This window comes from Oryzias latipes, chromosome 19 (assembly GCF_053564925.1).
Source record: "Oryzias latipes strain Hd-rR chromosome 19, Olatipes_Hd-rR_3.1".
NCBI classification, from domain to species: Eukaryota; Metazoa; Chordata; class Actinopteri; order Beloniformes; family Adrianichthyidae; genus Oryzias; species Oryzias latipes.
The window spans coordinates 11428804-11452986 of record NC_136255.1 but is presented as its reverse complement, the minus strand read 5'-3'; the positions used below and the strand labels follow the sequence as shown (position 1 = coordinate 11452986).

The following is a 24183-nucleotide window of genomic DNA, read 5'->3' as shown; positions in this document are numbered from 1 at the left end:
AGATGACCCCACCCTTACTTTGATGTGTTCTCCCTACCATGACAAAGGTGGATAAAGGTGGAAAGATTTCATGTAATCCATGGACACCAGGGAAGATCACAAATCATTAAAGAAAAAAGGTTCAGCGCACTGTCTAGTGGGTCTAGATGACCCAACTCCCAACGTAAAAGTGCCCAGGATAGCACAAGGGTTACAAAAAGTCTTTAATGTAACAAACAGCCATGTTTATAATTGACATTTCTTTTTTTACTCCAATAAATGTAACTCAGTTGAGTACATATATTGTATTGATCATGTGCAACAGTAGTTCAAGATGATCACCTCTGCCATAACACTCATAAACCTAGTGCTTAAGAATGGACTATAAGGAGACAAAAATCCATTGATGTTTTCATTTCACATTTTAACTAAATGCTCTTAATGCCTTTCAGAAAGGCCATGAACAATGTCCTGAAATGCTGATTTGTTTTTGTAACTGAGGAAAGCCCATTTTCACCAAAAAAGAAAAGTCCATAGCTTTGAAACATGAAACATGCTTTTGTGAAAACCCTTGTTGTACCTGGGGGGGGGGGGGGGGGGGGGGGTCATTTAATACAGTATTCTCACCATATTTGCGGGGGTTAGGGACCAGAGAAAAAAATGCCAAAAATGCGAATATGGAGAACCAGAGGAAGAATGTCTACATGGATTGGACAATCAGCTCCCTGGTGACAGCTTACCATGAGGGACTCACCGCAGAGGTGCAGCAAGAACTGGCATGCTGCGACGAGGGATTATCCTTGGTCCAACTCATCGCCCTCACCATTAAACTTGATAACCGACTATTTTTACCAGGGGGCTCTGGTTCCGATCAAAAGCCCATGCAACTCTGTTCCACCCAACTCTCTCCAGGGGAGAGAGACAGGCGTTTCCAGGATTACCTCTGCCTCTGCTGTGGCCAGCAAGGCCACTTACGCAACCCCTGTCCCAATCGCCACCCACAACGCTCTGCAGGACCTTTACTCTGCCGGTCACCCTACGCTTTGAAAACTGAGTAGTGTAAATAAATTGGAACACTCAACTATGATTTGGAACCAGATTCAAACAGCCAAGCTCAGGAGGTCTGACCTGCATGTTGTCTGGCTGGATCTGGAAAACACGTATGGTTCAGTTCCTCACCAGCTCATCACCTTTGCCTTAGAATTCTTCCACATCCCAACTTGAATCCAGAGGCTAATATGCAACTATGCCAGCAGTTTCCAAGTTTGTTACACCACATATGAAGCTACCAGCTGGCACCATTTTGAGAAAGGCATTGCAATGGTCTGCTCAATCTCCCCAGTCATCTTCACGGCAGCCTTTGAAATAATTCTGATTGGTGGTAGGCAGATGGAAGATGTAACAAGCCTGCTGCAAACAGCACAGAGTACTGCCAGGTTTCTAAAGAGGTTTGTAGATTTCCTAGGATGGGCCAGAATGAGAATCAAACCCACAAAGTCCTGCAGTCTCTCGATCCGGAAGGGGGTCAAGAATGACCACATCTCTTTCACAGTTAATGGAGAAAGAATTCCATTGTTGGCTAAGCAACCAAACGTGAGTTGCTTGGCTTACCTCGAAGTCTTTCCAACACAGGCCTTTTTGGGAAAAAAACACACTCCAGCTGCCACTGAAGTCCATCAGCTGACGCTACAGACAGGAATAGGTGTGGCTTGTGACCCTTTTGTTAGAAGCACCTGTCCGAACCGGACGCAAATGGAAGGCAGAAGAGGCCGTCAACCAGGCCATCAACAAACTTAAGCACAACAAAGTCGTGGGAAGTAGGGGCTTAGGCTGGGGAAGAGCCCCCAAGTTCTGGTCCAAAGCCACAAGAAGGGAGAGGAAAGAGCTGGTGAATAAAGAGGTGATCACTAAGGCTGTGCTTCCTCATCTGGGCCACTTATGACACCCTACCCACCCCCAGCAATCTGAGCCTATGGTTTGGCTCAGAGGAAAACTGCCATCTCTGCAATACTTCAAACCCTACATTAAAAGACATCCTGTATAGTTGCAAAGCAGCTCTGGCACAGGGTAGGTACAGATGGCGGCACAACCAGGTCTTGAGGAAACTGGCAGATGTCCTGGAAGTACGGAGGCAGCCAAAGATCATCCCACAAAGACACCAACTTTGATTCACTTTGTTGGAGAAGGGGCTGGAGCACAGAACACCATCCAGAGAGGGACACCATCACTGCTAACACCAGGATGGGACTGAAACCTAAGGGTGGACCACGATTGTCAGCTCAAGCTCCCACCAGAGATAACTACCATCTCTCTGCGACCAGACATCATCCTGTGGTCCTCTGCAGCCAAAGCAGTAATCCTGGCAGAACTCACAATCCCTTGGGAGGGAGGAACATAGGCTGCCGACGAAGGGAAGAAGGACAAATACACTGAGCTGACAGCTGAGTGCCGAGATCCTGGGTGGTCAACCATCATCTGTCCGGTGGAGGTTGGCTACAGGGGCTTTGTGGGAACATCCACCCAGCTCCTGCTTAGGAAGATGGTAGTGACTGGGTCAAAGTTGAAAAAGGCAGCCAAGGACTTGGCGCAAGAGGCAGAAAAAGCCAGTTTCTGGTTATGGAATGAGTAGGAAGGACAGTTCGCGGGGAAAAGATGGACCCTAGGGGTAGCTGCAGGGGGCAGCAGAGAGACGTCTCTGCAGTTACTCCACCACCGTGAGATGTTCCGGTATTAATGGAGCAAAACATTAATGAAGGGTGGCTCCCAGCTGATGACCCTGCAGCTGCCCCACTTGCACCATCGGAGGTGCGTCAGGCGGAAACGCAATGCAGGTATGTTTTACCTTTGCTTTCACCCGGCGCGGCGGGAATTTCATTGACCTACCTTAAGCTCATTCTCACTCTGTCCCTTTGCTCACCTGTGACACCCTGGTCCTTGTGGCTGTTACTGCGCTAGATGGAAGGCCCCTGGGGTCGGGCCAGATCTGGTTCCTTACTCAGGACATGGCAGTCGTCTCATCAGATCACCATCACGTGTCCCTCCGCCTCTTCGCCAACAAGTCCCTCTGTTGTCTCGTCATCCTTGGTCTGCCTTGGCTGGAGAGACACGATCCAACTGTAAACTGCTCATAACACAGACTCATATTTACCTTCGCTCATATCTGGGGAAGTATTCTGTCTGAAGAACGGGCAGATGGCTGGTTCCAATTGCTGCAGACGAAGTCAGAGACAAAACAGGGTCAGGAAATCAGAAGATCAGGTCCAGATTTAACGCTCATGTAATGCAGGCAGAGTGGCACAAAAAATATTTCGTACTGAGTGAGGCTCAGTGCTGTGCTTAAATATACTGTGAGTGATTGCAAATGAAAGACAGGTGTGCGGCATCCAAAAACTGTGAGCTGGGGTTGCCTGGAGATGAAATGCATTCGGAACTCTGGAGACGGTTCCCGTAGAGACCAGAGGGGGAGACAGAGTTCTGACTTCTGACAGCTTCCTCCTTCATTATTTACGTGCAAGAGGGCATTTTCCTCAAAAAGAGGGCGGTTTCATCCATCATCCGGATGATAATTATTTTCCGCTTTTATCTTCTTCAGCGTTTTAGGATATTTTCCGTCCGCATCTGAGTCAGCTGATGCCATTTCAAGAACCGGTGGAAATAGCTGTGAAATATTTCTTAGCAGCTGGTGAGGAAGCCGCTGGGCCAGTGTGCTCTTCATATCCGCTCCCCTCATCCCCCGCATCACCTCCTTCGAATGCAAAAGTCTCATGCAAGCATCTTGAACTAAGTTTTTGCAATGAACCGGAGGAGTCACCTTACTGAAAAAAAATCTGTGAATACAGGAAACTGCAAATATTGAAACACGAACAAATGGGTATGACCAAAATTAATTTTCACCGGGTGCTAGCTGTGTGCAAATTGGTGACTTTCGGGCATGTGGAAATGGTCAAATCTTTGCTCTAAGGCAAAGTAGGAAAGACGAATTGTAATGAAGACAAAAACATTCTGATAAAAATACTGAAGTTTTTGTTACTAGGTGTGAGTGTGGCTTTTTGGGGGGATATGAATCTTCTGACACACATTGTTAATATATATATAAACCCCTTTTGTTTTTATTTATATGTTATAAAATACTGGCATATTAATATAAAAAATATCATAAAAATTTGCATTTTGTACACACAAATTGGTATTTCATTTTATATTTGATTTATTTAGTACTTAATTTTTGTTTTTTTTTGTGTTCATAAAATACTAATTTATGTACAGAAAAGGCACATTTTTGCCCATATTACCCTGATAGAGTGCTCATTTTCTGGCCAGGAAATACTAATTTTTGCAGACAAAATACTAATTTGTATCTACAAATGAATAGTTTGAAGGACCAGTTTTTTATGTCATTTCCAAAGCTCTGTAATTTACCATTACTTTGGGAAATTCGATTAAATAATTGTTATTTATTTGTAAAGTAACCTCAATTCATATTTTGCAGAATTGACTACACCCTTCTGGAGTGGCCATCCACAATATTTTGTTTATTTCATGTTGCCCCATGAAAAAAATAATTGCTTACCCTTGTTCTGGAGGTTTGTGCGGTAAATAAAGTTCAACTTTAGCCGCAAATAAACCATATAAAAAATGTGGGCACATACTTGCTTTTGCTTGTATTACCCTAGATGTGGAAATGTTTTGATAAAAAAATATGTAGAAAAAATATATTTGTTAGTATATTTTACATAGCAGCTGCAAAACAGGAGATTTTTGTAAAAACTTATGGTATCTAAACTAAAATTCTGTCAAAAGTGACATACAGTATGCCCTTTTTTAATTAATTATTTCAAAAAAGTTTTTAGTCTAGGTCTCTTTAAAAGCTATTTTTGTCATCTAATGTCAGATTGTGCTCGTCTGTCTCCGATTTATCACAAAGAAGTGAGGGACCGTTTTTCAATGTAGGTGGGGTTTTTTCAGTTTGATGACAATCTTCCCCTCATTTGCCTGATCTGAAAGTGTTTTTGAGACAGACAGCTTATGCACACACTGCTGTTCACACTATTCTGGGGGCTGCAGGGACATCATACACGTTATCATGTGCTGGATTCAAGCTGGATGGTGTATGCTTGTGCTGATCAGTGTATCAGGTAAATAAAAACTTTTGCTTCTGAATTAAATTAAATTGTGATTTTAAAAATCCAACGACTCCCATACATTTTTGCTTTTCTAAACTTTCCTTATAATCATCTACAATTTGATTTCCAACATCAGCAAGATATAGTCATCTTCCATCAGTTATTTACTTCAAGTTTTTATCTGTAATATCTACAGCTAAACTGTATTCAAGTGTTTTGCATGTTATTTTTGACTCCACAGTACCACAACTTCCTGACCATCTGGGGGCAAAAAGAGGAACTTCTCCTCTTAGACAAAGAAAATAATCTTATTGCTATAGTTGTTAATTTACTTACAATTTATTCATTTAAATGGCTCATTTGTTTTGTCCTAAAGACCTTTGAAAAAACGAAAAAGAAAGATCAACGTTCAAACAACAAAGTTTTTGTCAAGTAGGAAAAATTCTAACACAGTAGAGGAAATTTGCATTAGCCTTAGCCTGTTTAGCCAGTTTGTGCACAATAAGCCTAAAAAATAAGGAAAAGGACTAAAACAATACCAAATCTAAAATATAAATGGGACTAGACTCAATAGAAGATTCCATAAAAATGCTCAGCATCAAAAACGTTTCACATAGTCTTAAATTCTTAAATTCTACCTCCCTTACAAACGTATCAAGTAATGAACTTTAAGTTGGTCAATGACAAAATCTGGTTCATGCTCTCTGAAAGATCTACTTCTGCAAATTCAGTACCACCCAGATGGGGCACCTTGCTTCATATATTGTGACGTCCCCCTTTTTTCTTTTTTGCTAATATCTTTGCCTTTAGCATAGCTGTACATATCCGTCCTTCCATTTGCTCTGGCTAGATAGGTGTGGCTTTGAAAATTGCAAAAAACGGGAGAGTTGAATCCAAATGTTTTCTTGTAGTGCCACCATCAATGTCACAACCCTTGGTTTAAAAATATGTGCTAAAAACATATTCGTTCTTCAGGTGACAAATGCAAGATTAGATACAAGGGAATTGGATTAAAAACTAAATATACTAACATCTAATGTGCTATAATACTACGGACATGAAAAATGTAAATATTGAAGAAAAAAAGACAAATCTGGTTCCTTGCTGTGACATGAAACTCCAGTTTACCCCGTTTAAGACCCACACAAATTTAAATTGTGTTTTTGGTGTTTTTAACATGTTCTTGTAGCAGTTCATGATGGAGGAGATTAATTAAGAAAATTAAGATTAAAACTTAATTTAGTATTACCTTATTCAAATTGTGGTAAATCAAGAGGAGACAAAAAAAATGCAGTCGGAAAAGGTTTTAGTTGTTGCATACAATACTACAATCAGCAGGCCATTTAAGATCCCTGCTCCAATCCATTTTGATGCATCCACTTGCAGACAAATAGATCCATCTACGACTTTGTTTTCCTTGTCTGAGCTGGGATCTGGCTCAAAACTGTACAGCTGGAAAGCTCCAATAATGCTCGCTATTTTTGTTAGACCGTTAATCTTAGGGTGGGGGTGTGAGGGGCCGTAAGCTAGCGAGAGAGTGTAAACAAAGGGTTGATGAGAGATGAGCGCAGACTTACTCCGCGCCAACTGTCATGCCCACAACTCAGAGCTGAATTCCTGATAAACTATTGCTGCTCTGCAGAAACTACGTCCTGGAAAACTACACAGGTTTTTTGATTAAGGCTAAAAAATGCATAATCATAATTAAAAGACCACTAGGAACACTTGATTTAAAGGGGAATGGAGTCAGACTTTAAATACAGCAGTTCCTAAAGGCTTAACAATTTTACAAAGGGAATTATAAGTTAACTTGTGGGCCAAAGGAGTGTTTTAAAAGGGCTGGCAGACTGAAACAAGGAGATGCGGCAGTCAGAGGTGAATGTCTGGGGTCTCATTAAAACTGTTTGTAGTTTAAATTATCACTCTTCTTGCCACTCTGGTAAAAGAAAAACCTATTTTTGAACATAAAATCTAACATTATTTGGCATGACATCAACACGCCCACAGCAATTCTTTTAAACCTCATCCAGTTAAAATTGTTAAATCATGTATTCACTTTTTTGTGCACAGAAAAATTATAATTTGTTGTTTTTATCTGGTCAGCTGCTCTGCAGATCAGCCAGAAACCACGGTTCTACGGCGTGAAGACCGGCAGCAACGTGAAAATCTTTTGTGAATCAAAGGAACAAAGAGGGAAGGGAAATGTGTTTTGGTACAAGATTGACAAATATGATGAGACGGATGTGGATAAATACCCATTAAAGATGGATGAGAGGTTCAGACCTCAAAACAGCAGCAGCAAAAGCGTGATTTCTACCCTTACCATCTTGAATACTAGAGAAGAAGACACCGGAGTTTACTTCTGCAAAGCTGACACAACTTGGGGACCTGGAACTGAAATTCGAGTTGTCAGTAAGTTTCCATGAGCACAACTGGTCTTTTGTGGAACTGTTGACATAAAGAGTAAAACTTTGAGGGTCGTTTGGTGTAAATTTCTTTAAAAAATCGGGCAGTTTGTCTACAAAAAATGTACAAGCTGTCTTTCTTTTTCCCCTTGCAGAACACATCGACTTTAATAAGGCACAACACATGAGCAAGTTGAAGGATGGTCTCATCATTTTACAGGGTCTGCTGTTGGCTGTGTGTATTGCTGCTATTCTGCTACGCAAACACAAACAGGTGGGGGATAAAATTATGCATCACTCAAAATCAAGAATTTTAATTTGCTTAACTCAAAAATTTAAGATATAAATTGAGACAAAATATTCTTTAAACTGAGAGATGTCTTTTATTAACCCAAAATACAACCACTCTGACTATAATCCAAAATATGGTATATGTTTACTTCTGACTACCAGGGTTAGAGACTCATCACGTTACTTCATATTATATTTGTTATGTGTGCTAAAAAGAATGTGACCAAAGGTTTGGTAACTAGATGTCCAAGCCACAACCTTCATTCTTTCATCTTCTGCTGTTTTTTTAATCCCTTTCGGGGTCATGGGGCTGCCGGAGCCTATTCCGGCCACTTGTAGGCGAAGGTAGGGGACACCCTGGGCACTTCGCCAGTCTGTCGCAACAAGCCACAACCTGAAACCTAAAATCCATTGCAAAGACATTTCTAGTGTTACTGTGTTAGTCTCACATAACAAGATTTTTACCAAAAAACTTCACCAAGTTTTAGTTAAATGTGAAAATGAATTTATTCCTAAAAATAATGAAGAAACTCATGGAAAATGGAAAACAAAACTATTAAAAAAGGAGACAGATGATGCATAAACAAGTTTTAGAATTGTTTTAAGGAATAATAGTATTTAAACAATAGTTATATATTATACAAAACTATCAATTTGTCATGAAACTAATTTGAAAAATAAGGTTATGTAGTTTATCAAAGCAAAAAAAAAGAAAAATGTATCTGCCTCTGAATGTTTTTATGTTTATTATTGTGTTTTGTTTTTGTGTTTCTGTTGACTTAAGGAGAAAATTTGCATTAAGCAAAATTTAATGGACACAATTTTACATAGTTTATTGTATTTTTTGGATTGTTTGTTTTTGAACAGTTTGAAAAGAGTGACAGCATGTATGAAGAGCCAGAAATGGACCACATCTATGAGGTTTGTTTATTATTTTCTTAAAAAAAAGAAGGAAATTGATTTCCTTTTGTTTTAAAAGTCACAAAAAATTGACTTGTTTTGGCCTGTCTGTTGATTTGATGACTTTGTTTTGTATCTGTAATAAACTCAACTCAAATGAAATGGTACTCCAGTTTAAGAAACACACTAATTTGAATGCATTCTGACCAATTGTGACCTAAATTTCCCAGGGTTTGGTGATTGAAACATGTGGAGATCTATATGAGGACCTGACGCTGTATTCCCAGCCCGAGATAGCCGAGGCCCCGTGGGAGTGAAACCAACAACTTCTGTACCCCAATATTCTTTTACTATGCCTTCTTGAGGAAACTGTAAGAACAAAAAAAAGCAGGTGCAGTGATTTAACACAAATATTTTGTATTTTTGTTTTTTGCTTGCATTAGTCTGCATAGAGTCAGAAACATGCTTATTCTAAAAACTGTCTTCATTTTGATCAATGTTTGTTGTTGTTTTTTTGTGCCATTTGAAAAATCAATGCATAAAACCTGACATTTTTGGTGCTTTAAAAAAAGATTGTGGTGAGTTTTTTTATGATTGTATGATTGATATGTAAATATGTCTTCCCTTTGCTTGGGCCTGGATAGGTCATACATCTCCACACACTAAATCTGTTTGTCTTTGTTGATTAAACAATAAACAGGTTTAAGTTCACTGACTGAATTCAATTTTTGCAAAAGTATTGTTTTCCTTATAAAAAAGAAGTGATTCCAAAAGCTTTTTAGGATGTAATAAGTGACTTATTTATTTTCTAAATAAATTGAAAAACATTAATTATTTTTCTTCATGAGTAAAAAGACACATTTGATAACAATTGTAGACGAATAAAGTAGCAATCAGCTGACAGACTTTAATCCTTTTAGGCTTGAGCCTCCTCATTAGTGCTGAAATCTACAAAGCAGGTAATACAGTTTTTACATTGTGAGTACACTGTCATGATTCGAACGTGAGTTCAAAAATGACCCAGATGCTGGAACCCGGAAAGAGGCTTGACACAACGGTAAGATTTCAGTGGTTTAATCTGAACCAGAACTAGACAGGACTTTCTTCCAGGAAGAGAGAACGTGGGCTGGCTTGATGAATCTTGAGCTGGAATCTCCTTGAGGGGGAACAGCGGCGGGAGCGAGGCTTGGACCAAGACGAGGCGAGACGGCTGGCTGGAGGTTACATGAGACGGCGTAGGCGAAGCTTGAACCAAGGCGAGGAGAGGCGGCTGGCTGGAGGTTTCTAGATGCGCCGTGACTGCAGCGTTGGAGGACTGCGACCAGGTGAGGATCCAGAAGGTTTACGTCCTGAGGCAGAGCGAGAAACACCATGAGCTTCTGACAACGAGACGTGAGACAAAAACGTGAGCTGACCAGACTATGCACCATAGGAGGAACAACGAACTGGCACCGGCTGATGATCCTGGAGGAGTTTATGAAGGCAGGTGTAGATAAGGTGAGTGGATCCAGCTGGTCGCGTCCAACACAGGAAGGAGGAGGGAGGAGGGAGTAGCTGACAGGCCATGACATACACAGGCTAACTATGTGCTCAAATATGTTTATTGAAAGTTTTAAATATACATTTGCATTGTTTACCTTCAATCAAAACAATAGAAAAGTATCTTAAATTGAATGTTTTATTAGTTGCATCATCAGCCGGTTTGTTTATGACATAAGGGAAGTTCTCTACTGTACTGTACTGCTATAATGAAGTGCTGTCATCCTCCTCAAGCGGAGCAGACACTTCCTTCAGAATGTGAAAGCAACTTTGTTCTGAACCTGCAAGAGGAAATGTCAAATATTTCAATAACATTTTTGGCAGAGTGAAAGCAGGGCGAGGGGAAGTTGGTGAGGCCAGGGAGGGTGCAGCTGGCTTCGGTGAATGGCGAGGGTTGTTCAACTTGCAGCTTTAATTGTTATATTGACATCTTATTTATTTCTGACAATTGAACTTTGAGTCTGATATCTATAAGTTTTCAGTCAAAACCTGTCACGAAAACAAGCTGATTTTCTGGGTGAGATTTATCAAAAATGATGGCCCCTTGGTTTGGACTTTCACTGACCCTGGAGATTCAAAAAAGCAAGAAATCTACCCTTGCCTTATCATTTTAGCAAGTTTTATTTTTTTCTGCCACTAAACAACCTCCTCAGTGTTACCCAGGCTTGTTTTAAATATTTACCCTTGACGTCTATTCGCAGGTAAAGGGCAATACACTCCTTCAACAACCACATTCTCCATTCCACACTTTGTGGCATAGCTTTTAACAATGCATCTGGGCAAAATTTTAAAGTACTATAGCAGGGGATGAATCTGACTCTCACCAGTGTTCCCCAGGGTATTGTTCTCACCCCCTTGTGTTCTTTGCCGATAACTCATTTCTGAGCTCCACCCTTTGCTACTTGTATGCTGATGACACATGTCTCTTAACGCCATTTACATTATACAATATGTCAGCGTCATCATGCACTTGTGCCTGTCATACATGTCTGCCCGGATGTTAGAACAGCAGACGTGTCTTTCCTGGAACCCCTTCTATACAGAATAATGTCTTAATCATCCTAGGTTCTTAAAATTTGACATCAGGGCCCTGTTCCAGAAAACTGGTTATGTGAGTTACCTGGTAAGTTTGAGGGTAAGGAAGCGGATAAAAAACGGTTCCAAAAACGGAGGTATGTTTCAGGGTATATTAAGTTGCCATAGCAATTCATGCTTTGAACATAACCTGGTCTGGAGCAGGTTTAATTGAAGGTTAGTTTGTTTTCAGAGAGGTGAAGGAGCATGGCGTGTCCATTTGAAGATTATTTAGTGGACGAAGAACCTCAGATAATACTTTTTTCCGCTGTGAGAGGGTGATGAAATCAAGTATCGATGTTGTAAAGATAAACTTTTTTACATTGATCTAACTCAGTTATTTGCTTTGGTTAAGATAAATCTGTTTTTTTAGTTCAGTAGTTTAGATGTATGCTGTTTTACTCTGTTTTACCTAGTTATTTTATCCTGTTGCTTTTATTTCTTTCTGCACCATGAGTGAGAGGGAGGAAGAGGATGATGAGGTTATTTAGCACCCCTGTACAGTTAATGTAAAATCTTAATTAAAAGTCGAAGTCTTGAGAATTCCAACACATGCTTCATAGATCAATTCCACATTATTATTTTCTGTAATATTATGAAAATGACAATGTCTGCGGCCTCAATAAATTAGAGTTTAAAAAATACAATATGAGGAAAGAACATTAAATTGAAATGGAATAATATGACACTTTGTTAGATAAATATGTACATTTGAGATATATAAACAATTATTGATTTGGATAGACATAAGAAATTAGGTTGAATAAACTTAACTCAATTACTTGTTACCAATTGAAGTAATTCATTTGGGTGGCAGTGGCTCAGGAAGTTGAGCAGGTTGTCCAATGATCCAAGGTTTGGCGGTTTCGATCCCTGCTCCCCCAGTCAACTGTCGTTGTGTCTTTGGGCAAGGCACTTCACCCTCCCTGCCTCCAGTGTGGCTCCACTGGTGTGTGAATGCGTATGAATGTCCCAGTGATGCTCAGAAGGACCGTAGGCACGCCTCTACCATCACCAAGTATACATGAGGAGTGAAAGAATAATGGACACATTGTAAGCGCTTTAAGCGTTTGGAAAAGCGCAGATAAATCTAATCCTTTATTATTATTTAATATTCCCAAAAGTATTTTGCATCAAAATGGAAATGACATAGAAACTAATGTGTTTACTTTGTCCATTATTTTTTGCCGAGCAGAACCTCTTTCTTTTGCTGATGCAGCTCTATTACTTTTTTGTTGTTGTAATGGGCTTATACTCTTCATATTGTCATGGTTTTCAGGCGAGACAGACCCAGATGCTGGAACTCAGAATGATCAGTCGGGTAAGTAACTTGGTAAGTGAGTTTAATCACAGGAAAAGTTGAAGAGAATAAATCCTTTGACAGGAGGGAATCCGGACGTGGCTCGTGGCGAGGCTGGAGGGAACACCGCGGCTGGAGGACTCCGAGCTCGGTTCAGGACGGCAGATGAGTGACGGCAGACTTCCACACAGGTGACCTTCGTTTGGGTAAATCCTGAGACAGAGAGGCAGAACATGAGAGCAAGGCAGGACAGAGACATGGGACTTGAGCAGGCTGACCAGGCGTAGTCACCGTTAGGAGTTAACGAACTGGCGTCGATGAATGGGTTGGATCTCCTTAAGAGTAGGCAGGTTGATGAGATGAAGTGGTCACAGCTGGAGGAAGTCAGGAGCAGAGCTGAGGGGGCGGGGCAGACCGAGGCACCGTGACAGTACCCCCCCCCTAACGACCGCCGCTGGGCGGTCGAGGCCGACGATCCGGGTGGGCGCGGTAGAAATCGGAAATGAGGGAATGGTCCAAAATGAGGGAACGGGAGATCCAAGATCGTTCCTCAGGACCATAACCCTCCCAGTCCACCAAGAACTGATAACCGCGCCCCCGGCGCCGGACATCCAAAACACGGCTGACAGTAAACGCCGGAGCGCCGTCGATGAGCCGGGCGGGTGGTGGGGAAGCGGAAGGCGGGCACAATTCACTGTCCATAACAGGCTTGATCTGAGAAACGTGAAAGGACGGATGGACTTTGAGGGCTGCCGGAAGGTGAAGACGGACACATGAGGGGTTGATAATGCGATCTATGGTGAAAGGTCCAATAAAACGTGGAGCCAGCTTGCGGGACGTGGCCTGGATCGGAATATTTTTAGAAGATAACCATACTTTCTGGCCCGGTTGGTAGTCGGGGCTTGCCACCCTGTGGCGGTTGGCAGTACGGCAGTTATCTTCCTTGGAGCGACGGAGGGCCTCTTGAGTCTGGCGCCAAATGAGTTGGCAGCGTTGAAGGTGGTCTTGGACAGATGGAACGGTGAGATCTAGTTCATGGGATGGAAACAGAGGAGGTAAATAACCCAGAGATGCTTCAAACGGTGACAGACCCGTGGCAGAGGAGGGATGTGTGTTGTGGGCGTATTCGATCCAGACCAAGTATTTAGACCAGTCAGAGTTGTTCTGGGCGGCTAGGCAGCGGAGCGCAGCTTCCAGCTCCTGATTGGCCCGTTCTGCTTGTCCGTTCGATTGGGGGTGATACCCAGAAGTAAGGCTGACGGTGGCACCTAAGGCAGAACAGAAAGCCTTCCAGACTTGAGAAATGAATTGTGGTCCGCGGTCGGACACAATGTCTGCAGGGATACCGTGGTGTCTGAAGACGTGATTTACCAGGACCTCTGCTGTTTCGGTGGCTGTGGGTAGCTGAGGGAGAGGAATAAAGTGGACAAACTTGGAGAATCGGTCGATTACGGTGAGAATGACTGAGTTACACTGAGACACGGGAAGGCCCGTGACGAAGTCGATGGAGATGTGGGACCAGGGACGGTTCGGCGTGGGCAGAGGCTGCAATAACCCCGAAGGTGGAGAGTTGGAAGTTTTAGAATGAGCGCAGGTAGAGCAGGCGGCGATGTATTCTCTGACGTCCTTATTCATGGAGGGCCAGAACAAGCGTCTTCGTATTAGATGGAGTGTACGAGTGACTCCTCCATGACAGGCGATGCGAGAGGTATGAGCCCAGGTGATGACTGCCGACCTTACAGATGCGGGGACATAGAGAGTGCCGTTAGGAGGAGTGGGGTGATCGGGTTCCTCACCTTGCGCCTGAATAACTTTGGTTTCGATGTCCCAGATGAGATTGCCGATGATGCAGGTTTCAGGAAGAATGCTGGTGGTAGTCTTGGAGTGTTCGGTGTCACAGAATTGGCGTGAGAGGGCGTCCGGTTTGATATTTCTACTGCCGGGTCTGTAAGTGATGGAGAAGTTAAAGCGGTCAAAAAACAAACACCAGCGGGCTTGGCGGGAGTTGAGCCGTTTGGCAGAGCGCAGGTATTCCAGATTTTTATGGTCTGTCCATACTATGAAAGGTTGAGCCGCTCCCTCCAGCCAATGACGCCACTCTTCGAGAGCCAGTTTTATTGCCAGGAGCTCCCGATTGCCCACATCATAGTTGCGTTCCGCCGGAGATAATTTCTTTGAGAAGAAAGCACACGGTTTTAGCTTTCCGGATGTTTCTTCACGTTGGGATAAGACAGCTCCAACCCCGGAGTCGGAGGCGTCAACCTCCACCACAAATTGCCTGGAAACATCTGGTTGAATGAGGATGGGGGCTGATACAAACAGTTTCTTAAGATTACTGAAAGCGGCTTGAGCCGTGGAGTCCCAGAGAAAAGGTATAGCAGTGGATGTGAGACGTGTGAGAGGCGCGGCGATAGCACTGTAATTTCGAATAAAACGGCGATAGAAATTGGCAAAGCCAAGGAATTGCTGAAGCTTTTTACGTGACGTGGGGAATTCCCATTGGGAAACAGCGGTGATCTTGGCAGGATCAGGTCGAATACTGCCAGCTTCAAAAATGTACCCGAGGAAAGGGATGCTGGTAGTGTGGAACTGGCATTTTTCGGCCTTTACGAACAACTGGTTTTCGGCTAACCTCTGAAGGACAAGGCGCACATGGTTCTGGTGGTTCTTGGGATCTTTGGAGTAGATCAAAATGTCGTCTAGATACACGAATACAAACTGATTTAGAAAATCTCTGAGGACGTCGTTGACCAAGCGTTGAAAAGTGGCAGGAGCGTTGGTTAGCCCAAACGGCATCACAAGATATTCGAAATGACCTAGCGGAGTATTAAATGCAGTTTTCCATTCGTCGCCTTCTCTCATACGCACGAGGTGGTAGGCATTGCGAAGGTCGAGTTTAGAGAATATGCGTGCCTCCTGAATGGAATCAAAGACCGAGCTGATGAGTGGGAGAGAATATTTATCTTTAATAGTTATTTGGTTAAGTTCGCGGTAATCTATACAAGGTCTGAGTGATTTGTCTTTCTTCTCGACGAAGAAAAATCCGGCCCCGGCTGGGGAAGAGGAGGGACGAATGTGACCCTGAGCTAGGGCTTCCTGAATGTAAAGCTCCATAGCTTTCTTTTCGGGACCCGAAAGGTTCAACAATCTTCCCTTGGGCAGGGTGGCGCCCTCGAGAAGGTTGATGGCACAATCATAAGGTCTGTGCGGTGGTAAGGAAGAAGCCTTCGATTTACTGAACACGGGTTTTAAATCATGATAAAGGTCCGGAATATTGGAAAGGTCAATAATTTCGGGTTCACTGCTCGAGGGCGTGGAAACGGAGGATAAGGCCGATTGGAGACAGTGACCCATGCAAAAATCACTCCACCCCCTGATGGTAAAACGGCACCAATCGAGGTGAGGATTATGGAGTTTAAGCCACGCGAATCCCAATACGACAGGAGTCTGGGGTGTGCGAGTGACGAAGAATTGAATGAACTCGCGGTGATTCCCCGAGGTAATAAGCATAACCGGCTTGGTGCGATGGGAAATAATGGACAGATGCTGTCCCCCCAACCCAGCAGCATGGACCGGAGAGGGGAGTTGTTCAGTGGGTAACGCTAAGCGCTCAACGATACTCTGATCTATTAAATTCTGTTCTGCGCCTGAATCGACCAGCGCCTGAAAGTCAAGAATTCGGGATTCGTGGCATAACTTGACCGGAACAAACAAGAAATTATTATGAGTGGGACAATCCCCCCGCGACCGGTCTCTTAACGGGGGGTTCTGGAGTTTAAACGGCGGGAGCATTGATTAATCTGATGGTCTAATTCTCCACAATAGAAACACGCACCTTCGTTGCGACGTCTAAGCCGCTCCTCGGCGGTGATTTTTGAATGCCCGATCTGCATAGGCTCTTCTGGGATGGTGCGAGGAGTATCAGACCGAAGAGTGGTGTTACAGTCCATGGGAGTGACGAGGGGGGTTAGCGTAGTAGTCTTCCTGGTCACATGACTCCGACTCCCGTTACGTTCCTGTAGCCTGATGTCGGAGCGTAAGGCGGCAGCCGCTAGTTCCTCGAAAGTGTTAGCCTCCGGCTGGGTACATAGATGATCTTTGATAGCTTCGTTGAGGGACTGGTAAAAGACCCCACGGAGAGCTGGATCCGACCATCCAGCCTCCACAGCCAGGATGCGGAAGTCTATGATATGCTCACTAACGGAGCGGTTTCGTTGTCGGAGTGAAAGGAGCTTGCGTGCTGCTTCGTCTTGCTTACGGGGCTGATCGAACACCAACTTAAATTCATTAATGAATCGTTCAAAAGGTAAGTATGATATAGGATTGGCGGCTAAGAAAGCCTGAGCCCATTGTAGCGCTTTACTGCGAAGAGAGTTGATGACTAGCGTGATCTTACTGTGATCGGAGTAGTAGTATCGTGGAGCTTGTTGGAAGAGTAACTGGCACTGGAGGAGAAAGCCCCCGCATGCTTCCGTGTTGCCCTGGAAAGGTTCCGGTTGGAGACGGAAATTTTCAGGAGTCGTGACGGCGGCGGAAGAGGGGTTGTTGCCGGAAGTCGCGGCCGGAACTGTAGGAGCAGAAGCGGAGGCTTGACTGGTGATTTCTGTTAATGTTTGTGACATACCATCGAGGCGCCGAAAAAGTTCCTGTTGAGCCCATGCTATTTGGGATAGCGCGTCAGCTTGGCGTCCCAGGATGATTCCTTGTTGGCTCACGGCGTAGCGTAGACCATCTGAGTCAGCTGGGTCTGGGTTTTTACCAGTTCGTTCTGTCATGGTTTTCAGGCGAGACAGACCCAGATGCTGGAACTCAGAATGATCAGTCGGGTAAGTAACTTGGTAAGTGAGTTTAATCACAGGAAAAGTTGAAGAGAATAAATCCTTTGACAGGAGGGAATCCGGACGTGGCTCGTGGCGAGGCTGGAGGGAACACCGCGGCTGGAGGACTCCGAGCTCGGTTCAGGATGGCAGATGAGTGACGGCAGACTTCCACACAGGTGACCTTCGTTTGGGTAAATCCTGAGACAGAGAGGCAGAACATGAGAGCAAGGCAGGACAGAGACATGGGACTTGAGCAGGCTGACCAGGCGTAGTCACCGTTAGGAGTTAACGAACTGGCGTCGATGAATGGGTTGGATCTCCTTAAGAGTAGGCAGGTTGATGAGATGAAGTGGTCACAGCTGGAGGAAGTCAGGAGCAGAGCTGAGGGGGCGGGGCAGACCGAGGCACCGTGACACATATCCTGTCAATGAAACTTCTGACTCTGTCTTACTGAAGTATATCGCTCTCTTTTATCTCCATGTGTTCCATGGTGACTCTGGAAATCGGCGATCCATTGAAAATGCCTTGTTTGCAGGGCACGCGCATTAGCTCAGGGTTACCGAGAGGAAGTTAATTAAGTAAACCCATAACCGGTGTTTTGGGACAGACATACACAGATTAAGCAAGTTCAGGCTCACTTACGCGAGAGTTCAGGGTTAAAGTCAGGGTAGTGTAAACATGCTTTCTGAAATACCCTCCAGATCCTTCTTTTAGATTTATGCAATTCCAGTGCAGCAAACTCTTAGCTTGATTCTTCCATGAGGACAAAACTGCATACTGAACCTAAAACGAATCTCCACGCCACATTTTATTCAAAAAGGGAACATTACATACCAATTTTATGGTTTCTGCATTGGCTTCCTGTCCTTATATGCCCACATGATTCATGAAGATTTAATTTTATTGCTTTTATGTTTGGATTTCTTTTATGTATGTAGTATTTTTTTTTTACATTTGTAGACTTTAATTATTTTACTTACTGTATTTTCTTTCCAGTTATGTTTCCCAGAGTTGTTATAATGCACTTTTATGAGTTAATGTTAGCAGGTTTAATTCTTAATAGCAGACTTATACCTTTTGCCTACCTGCAGCAGAATTATTCTGAAGAAATCACGACAGGCAGCCACGTCTCTCTTTAGCCATTCACTGGCTTCTCTTTATTAACAGAACCAAACAGAAAACTTGCTCCTACATGCAGACTATACCAGCGCCTCCTTCAGGTCACTAATAACAGGTACAGTTACAAAGCTGTAGCATATTGATACAAAAATGAAAGTCCCAAACATTGAAGTGGGTGCAACACTTTTAATTTGCATAACAGAACCTCTCTGTGCAGCCTGACATCATGTCTGTCCCGACTTCCTCTTGTTTAACACACAAAGCCACAACTCAACTAAACTTGCAGGTCTGCCCTCTGCTGGCCACTAAATTAAAGTACAATATTGAAACAATCTTCTCAAATTCAAGATACCACATCCCCTCCCCTTTAACATGTTAACTAACTTTCCAACCTAGAGGCTGCTCCAATAAAACATGCAAATTGACTTTCGACAGAATAACATTACACAAAACATTTTCTTTTTTTCTTTTTTTTTGTACTAACTGAGAAGGTACATCCTTCTCGTGAGATCCAGAGCTCGTTGTTGCTCTATTCCTGGAAAGATCTCACTCATATAACAAAATCCTTGAGATGTCCTGGTAAATGTCTCTCCCTTTGTGAGCGTCGCAACTGGTGACTCAGGAGGAACTCTAGGGGGAGTCACTGGTGTTGGGTCACGTGACTCATCTGATGACAGTTGGGTTGTAGAATCCACACATAAAGGTGCGTCATCAACTGCAACAGTTTCCCCATCTTCGCACATCTCCACAGCTCCACAGTCTGCATCCGATTCCCCTGGAACAGTGTCTTGCAGTCTAGCTCGGACTTGATCCACATGCCTCTTCATCGTTCGACCGATGCTGACGTTGTACGACACTGGACCTCATAAGTCCAACACCACTGCTAGTATCCATTTTGGACCATAGGAATAGCTTCGGATGAACACCTTGTCTCCTGATCCAAAACTCCTCAATGATTTCTTTGTGTAATGTTGGTCTGTCTGTTTCAGTTGTTTTTTCTGAACTCTTGTTTTTACATCCGGCATGAGCAGGTCAAAAGCTGATCGAAGTCTCCGTGACATCATCAGTTCTGCTGGGGACAAACCTGTTGTTGCATGCGGTGTAATTCGATAACTGAACAGAAATTTTGACAGTTTTGTTTGTAGGGTGTCACCTTTTATCTTCTTTATCCCCTCCTTAAAAGTCTGTACTGCTCTTTCAGCTAGACCGTTTGAGGATGGGTGGAAAAGTGCAGATCTTACATGGTCAATTCCATTTTGTTTCATGAATGTCTCAAATTCTGCACTTGTGAAACATGTCCCATTGTCTGATACCAACATCTTTGGAAGACCAAACACACTGAAACTCTGTCTCAGTTTTTCAATGGTGATTTGTGAAGTAGCTCATTTCACCAGATAAATGTCCATCCACTTTGAATGAGCATCTACCACCAACAAAAACATCTCACCTAGGTCCTGCATAGTCCACATGGATTCTGGACCAGGGTGTTTCTGGCCATTCCCAGGGGTGTAATGGTGCAGCGGGTGGCGATTTGTGGTGTTTTTGACATTCTTCACATAACTGCACCTCCTTTTCGATGCTTTCATCCATACCCGGCCACCAAAGATATGACCTTGCTAGGCCTTTCATCTTTGACATGCCTGTGTGAGTCTGATGCAGGAGCTTATGGATTTTGTCTCTGCCTTTGGTTGGAATCACCACTCTAGCTCCCCAGATCACACATCCATCCCTCACACTTAGCTCCATTTTCCTTTGTTGATATGGCTTTAGCTTCTTCATGTTAAAAAGAGAAATCAGTGGCTTATGATCTGTATAGATCGTGAAAACTCTGCCATACAAATATTTATGGAACTTCTTCAGACCAAATATTACGGCTAATGCTTCTTTGTCCAACTGTGAATATCTCTTTTCAGCGGGTGAGAGAATGCGTGACATGAAGCGTAGTGGTTTCTCACTGCCATCCTCCATTCTGTGTGACAACACAGCTCCAACACCATAAGGTGATGCATCACATGACAAAACTAACTCTTTATCAGCTGAATAGTGGATTAACACATCAGCGGAGTTCAGTAACCTTTTTGACTTTTCAAATGCTTCAACATGCCTCTGTTGCCATAACCACTTTACATTTTGCCTCAAGAGTTCATGAAGGGGGGGCAACAGGGTTGCCAAGTTTGGGAGAAATTTGTTATAATAGTTTAACAAACACAAGTATGATTTAAGTTCAGTTACATTGGTGGGGGCCGGAGCATTTAAGATGGCTTCCACTTTCTTTTGCACTGGGTGGAGCCCTTGTGCATCAACTTTATGCCCCAAATATTCCACCTCTTTTTGCATAAACTCGTACTTACTTCTTTTCACCCGCAGCCCTGCTTCCTCCAGCCTGCCCAGCACCTCAGATAAGTTTTTTAGGTGGTCTGCCTCATCCTTGCCACTCACCAAGATGTTATCTAAGTAGACAACCAACAAGGGTATACCTTTCAAAAGGTTTTCCATCGTCCTCTGGAATATGGCTGGTGCTGATGCTACTCCAAATGGCAGTCTGTTGTACGTGAACAGTCCTCTGTGGGTGTTCACCGTCACATATTTCTTTGATTCTTCATCCAGCAGTATTTGTTGGTAAACATGGCTCATGTATAGCTTAGAAAACTGTTTTTTCCTCCTGAAAGCGCAGTGAACAGATCCTCCACTTTTGGAATAGGATACTGCTCCAATGAACCCACTGTTTTACAGTCAACTTATAATCTCCACAAAGTCTTACAGTCCCTGTAGGCTTAAGAATGGGTACCACCAGCGCTACCCATTCAGCATATTTGACTGGAGAGATAATATTTTCTTTTAACAGGCGGTCTATTTCTTCATCAACTTTTGCTCGCATGGCAAAAGGAACACAACGCGGGCGGAAGAAACGGGGAGAGGCATCTAATTTTACCCGGATGGTAGCTTTTGTGCCTCTCAGGGTGCCCAACTCCTCTTTGAACCCATTTTCACGTTTGTTTAACCAGTGTTCGGCAGCAGAGCCGCCATCAGTGTGTGAATGTGTGTGTGCATGGGTGAATGTGACTGTAACTGTAAAGCGCTTTGGGCCTTCGTAAGAAGGTAGAAAGCCTTATATAAGTATACGCCATTTACCATTTAAAACTTGCTGTAGTGTGTTTTCATTTGCTTTAACCTTGTGCACTCTTTCAGCTTTGCATCTGTTTTTTATTTCTCTCCAATCCAGATTTATCTCCTCCAACCAGGCTCAACCTAACAAGCTGGGCCCTTCCCCTTTGACAACAATCAGGGGCAGTTTCAATGTCTGCTGTTGGTACTGTACAGTTACTTTTGTGGTACCAATCACCTGCACAGGATCCCCTGTATAGGTTTCCATTTTGATTTTGGCCTGATTCAGACTGGGAAGTTTTGTGTTTTTCCATGTGTCTTTAAATGTGGCTTCACTCATGACGGTTAAGCAACATCCGGTGTCACGTTCATAGTTGACATCCTGTCCATTCAATTTCAAATTTACAGTGTAGGGCGCAACTTTTCTGAGGTCCCCTCCAGCCTGACGTCCTACCTTGTACACTTTGCCTTTTAGATTTGGTCTACTACTGCATTGATGCAGTTCAATGCGAAATGGTCATGGTCATCATCCTCACTTTTCTTTTCATTTTCTGTGTCATATACTTTATGAGAATGATAACGTGATCTGCGTTTATTTTCTCTCTTGTGATGTTTATGCTCATGTTTGTCCCGGTTGCTTTTAACTTTGCTTCTACAAGCTCTTGCTATATGACCCACTTTGCCACAAACATGATATTTGCATTTTTAATTGCCGTCTCGTGTGATACTGCAATTCCCAGAGCCTTTTCAAAAGTGAGATCTGTTTCGGCCAGGAGACGCCTCTGAATCCTGTCATCGTTAATCCCACATAACAAGAAGCTCTGTCTTTGTTGCAGAGTGTTCCCATAGTTGCAGTCCTGGGCCAAACGACGCAGCTCAGCTACATAATCCATAACTGTTTCATTTGGCTTCCGGTTACGAGGATCAAACTTATATCCGTACGATTTCGCTTGGTTTTGGGTCATAATGGTCCTTCATCAATAATACAAGCTCATTGAAGGACTTGTCTTTTGGCTTGTCTGGGCTGTGGAGGTTGCACATTAAACTGTAGGTCAGTGCTCCCACTACACTTATCAATATTGCCTTTTGTCTGTCTTCATTGTCTATTTCATTGGCCGCAAAAAACTGCTCAAGTATTTCTGTATACTCATCCCAGGTTTGAGTCTTCGGATCAAATGCTGCTAGCGTGCCAATTGTTGCCTTGCTTCCCTTCTCTGTGGGAGGCTAACCACTTGTTAGCCATGTACCTTTCTGCTGCTTCTTTCTTCTTTTTCTCTTTTTTTCATCGGAGGTCTATGGGCCTTTCTCCTCCTTAAAAATCCTCGTCGCCAAAAAGATGTTGCATCTTGATACAAAAATGAAGGTCCCAAACATTGAAGTAGGTGCAACCAATGAGTTATATCACTAGAGGAGACACGCCCGCTTTAGAAGCCTGGCCGACGGTGGCGGAGCGTGACGCCATCTTGGTGAGGTCGACGACGCCCACATGACAATGATTTCTATTGCTTTTAGTGGTGTCTAAGTAGCTTTTATATACTATATATGTTTTTACAATTTATATATATTTATACATATATGTAAATATATTATATTTATATATATAATATATATATATAGATACATAATTTGTTGTTGTTAAAGAAGAGAAACAGTCAGCCTTAAAAGCTCAAACTTTAATGAAAAGGCATTGTTGCAGGACTTCTTACAAATAAAAAAATTATTACAAAGAATTTTAAAAAAATTATTTGTAAACATTTGGGAGTTTTAGACCTCTTTGACATGTAATTTAAATTATTTAGAAAAACCCAACAATAAGTCAATAATAATAATAATAATTAAAGCTACAAGTAGCATTTAGCGGGCCCGAGCACGTGCCACCGCCTGGCACGAGCGACCGCCCCGTGAGCAATGCCCTGCTCGAGCCATTCTCGTCGTTTTTTCTTGTCCATTCTGGAGCTCCAAGCTAATGTTAATATGACAGCAGCCTGTGGGGGGGGGGGGGGGGGACTATAATCTGTTGCCTTAAAGGACAAAGACTTTTGCATATAGCATGAAAAATTTTTTTAAATCTAAGCCTCGTTTAGACCTGCTCATTTTCTCATCAAGTAGAAGAAGGTTTTTATCAGATTAAGAAACAAGCAATGATGATAATTGCTATCACTGTCCCTAAGGATGAGAACAATAGAACTCATTCAATTTTCACTACAATGTCTAGATGAGTGTCAGCTATGTCTGATAACTTGGCCAATTAGCTGGACCGGGATCTTACAAAGTGCAGGTGGTTTAACGTCCAGTGTGATGAGTCTGTGGACGGCAACAGTTCAGCATAGCTTTTGGTTTCCACAAGAGAAGAATTCCTGACACATCTGCCCTAACAGACAACTACAAGAGGAGTTGAAATGTATAACACGGTGAAGGAGTTTTTGTGCAGAAAAAGGTACCATTAGAAAAGCTGGTAGCCATACCTGCAGACAGGGCTCCTGCTATGATTGACCGACAAACAGGTTTCATCACTCACTGTAAAGCTG

At 43.1% G+C, this 24183-nt stretch overlaps 1 protein-coding gene and 1 long non-coding RNA gene across 2 annotated transcripts; one reads left to right on the top strand and one right to left on the bottom strand.

Moving 5' to 3' along the window:
- The first annotated feature begins 4982 nt into the window (after positions 1-4982).
- On the top strand, positions 4983-9409 carry cd79b (CD79b molecule, immunoglobulin-associated beta). The gene is made up of 5 exons (XM_004080628.5): positions 4983-5114; positions 7206-7514; positions 7663-7781; positions 8666-8719; positions 8929-9409. The coding sequence occupies exons 1-5, from the start codon at positions 5063-5065 to the stop codon at positions 9013-9015; spliced, it is 621 nt and encodes a 206-aa protein (XP_004080676.1). The 5' UTR covers positions 4983-5062; the 3' UTR covers positions 9016-9409.
- An 8033-nt stretch (positions 9410-17442) lies between these two features.
- LOC144987792 (uncharacterized) lies at positions 17443-17844 on the bottom strand. Its single transcript, XR_013651458.1, has 2 exons — positions 17708-17844; positions 17443-17629 (listed from the first exon to the last, which is right to left on the bottom strand). It is a non-coding gene; the product is annotated as an uncharacterized LOC144987792 (long non-coding RNA).
- Positions 17845-24183: the final 6339 nt, after the last annotated feature.

What these genes read in the sequence shown, in the direction of transcription:
- cd79b (XM_004080628.5), top strand. Translation starts at nt 5,063, where the DNA reads ATGTGCTGGATTCAAGCTGGATGGTGTATGCTTGTGCTGATCAGTGTA. An exon ending in TGTGCTGATCAGTGTATCAG is followed by an intron (nt 5,115 to 7,205) that starts GTAAATAAAAAC and finishes TTATCTGGTCAG; the next exon opens with CTGCTCTGCAGATCAGCCAG. An exon ending in AAATGGACCACATCTATGAG is followed by an intron (nt 8,720 to 8,928) that starts GTTTGTTTATTA and finishes TAAATTTCCCAG; the next exon opens with GGTTTGGTGATTGAAACATG.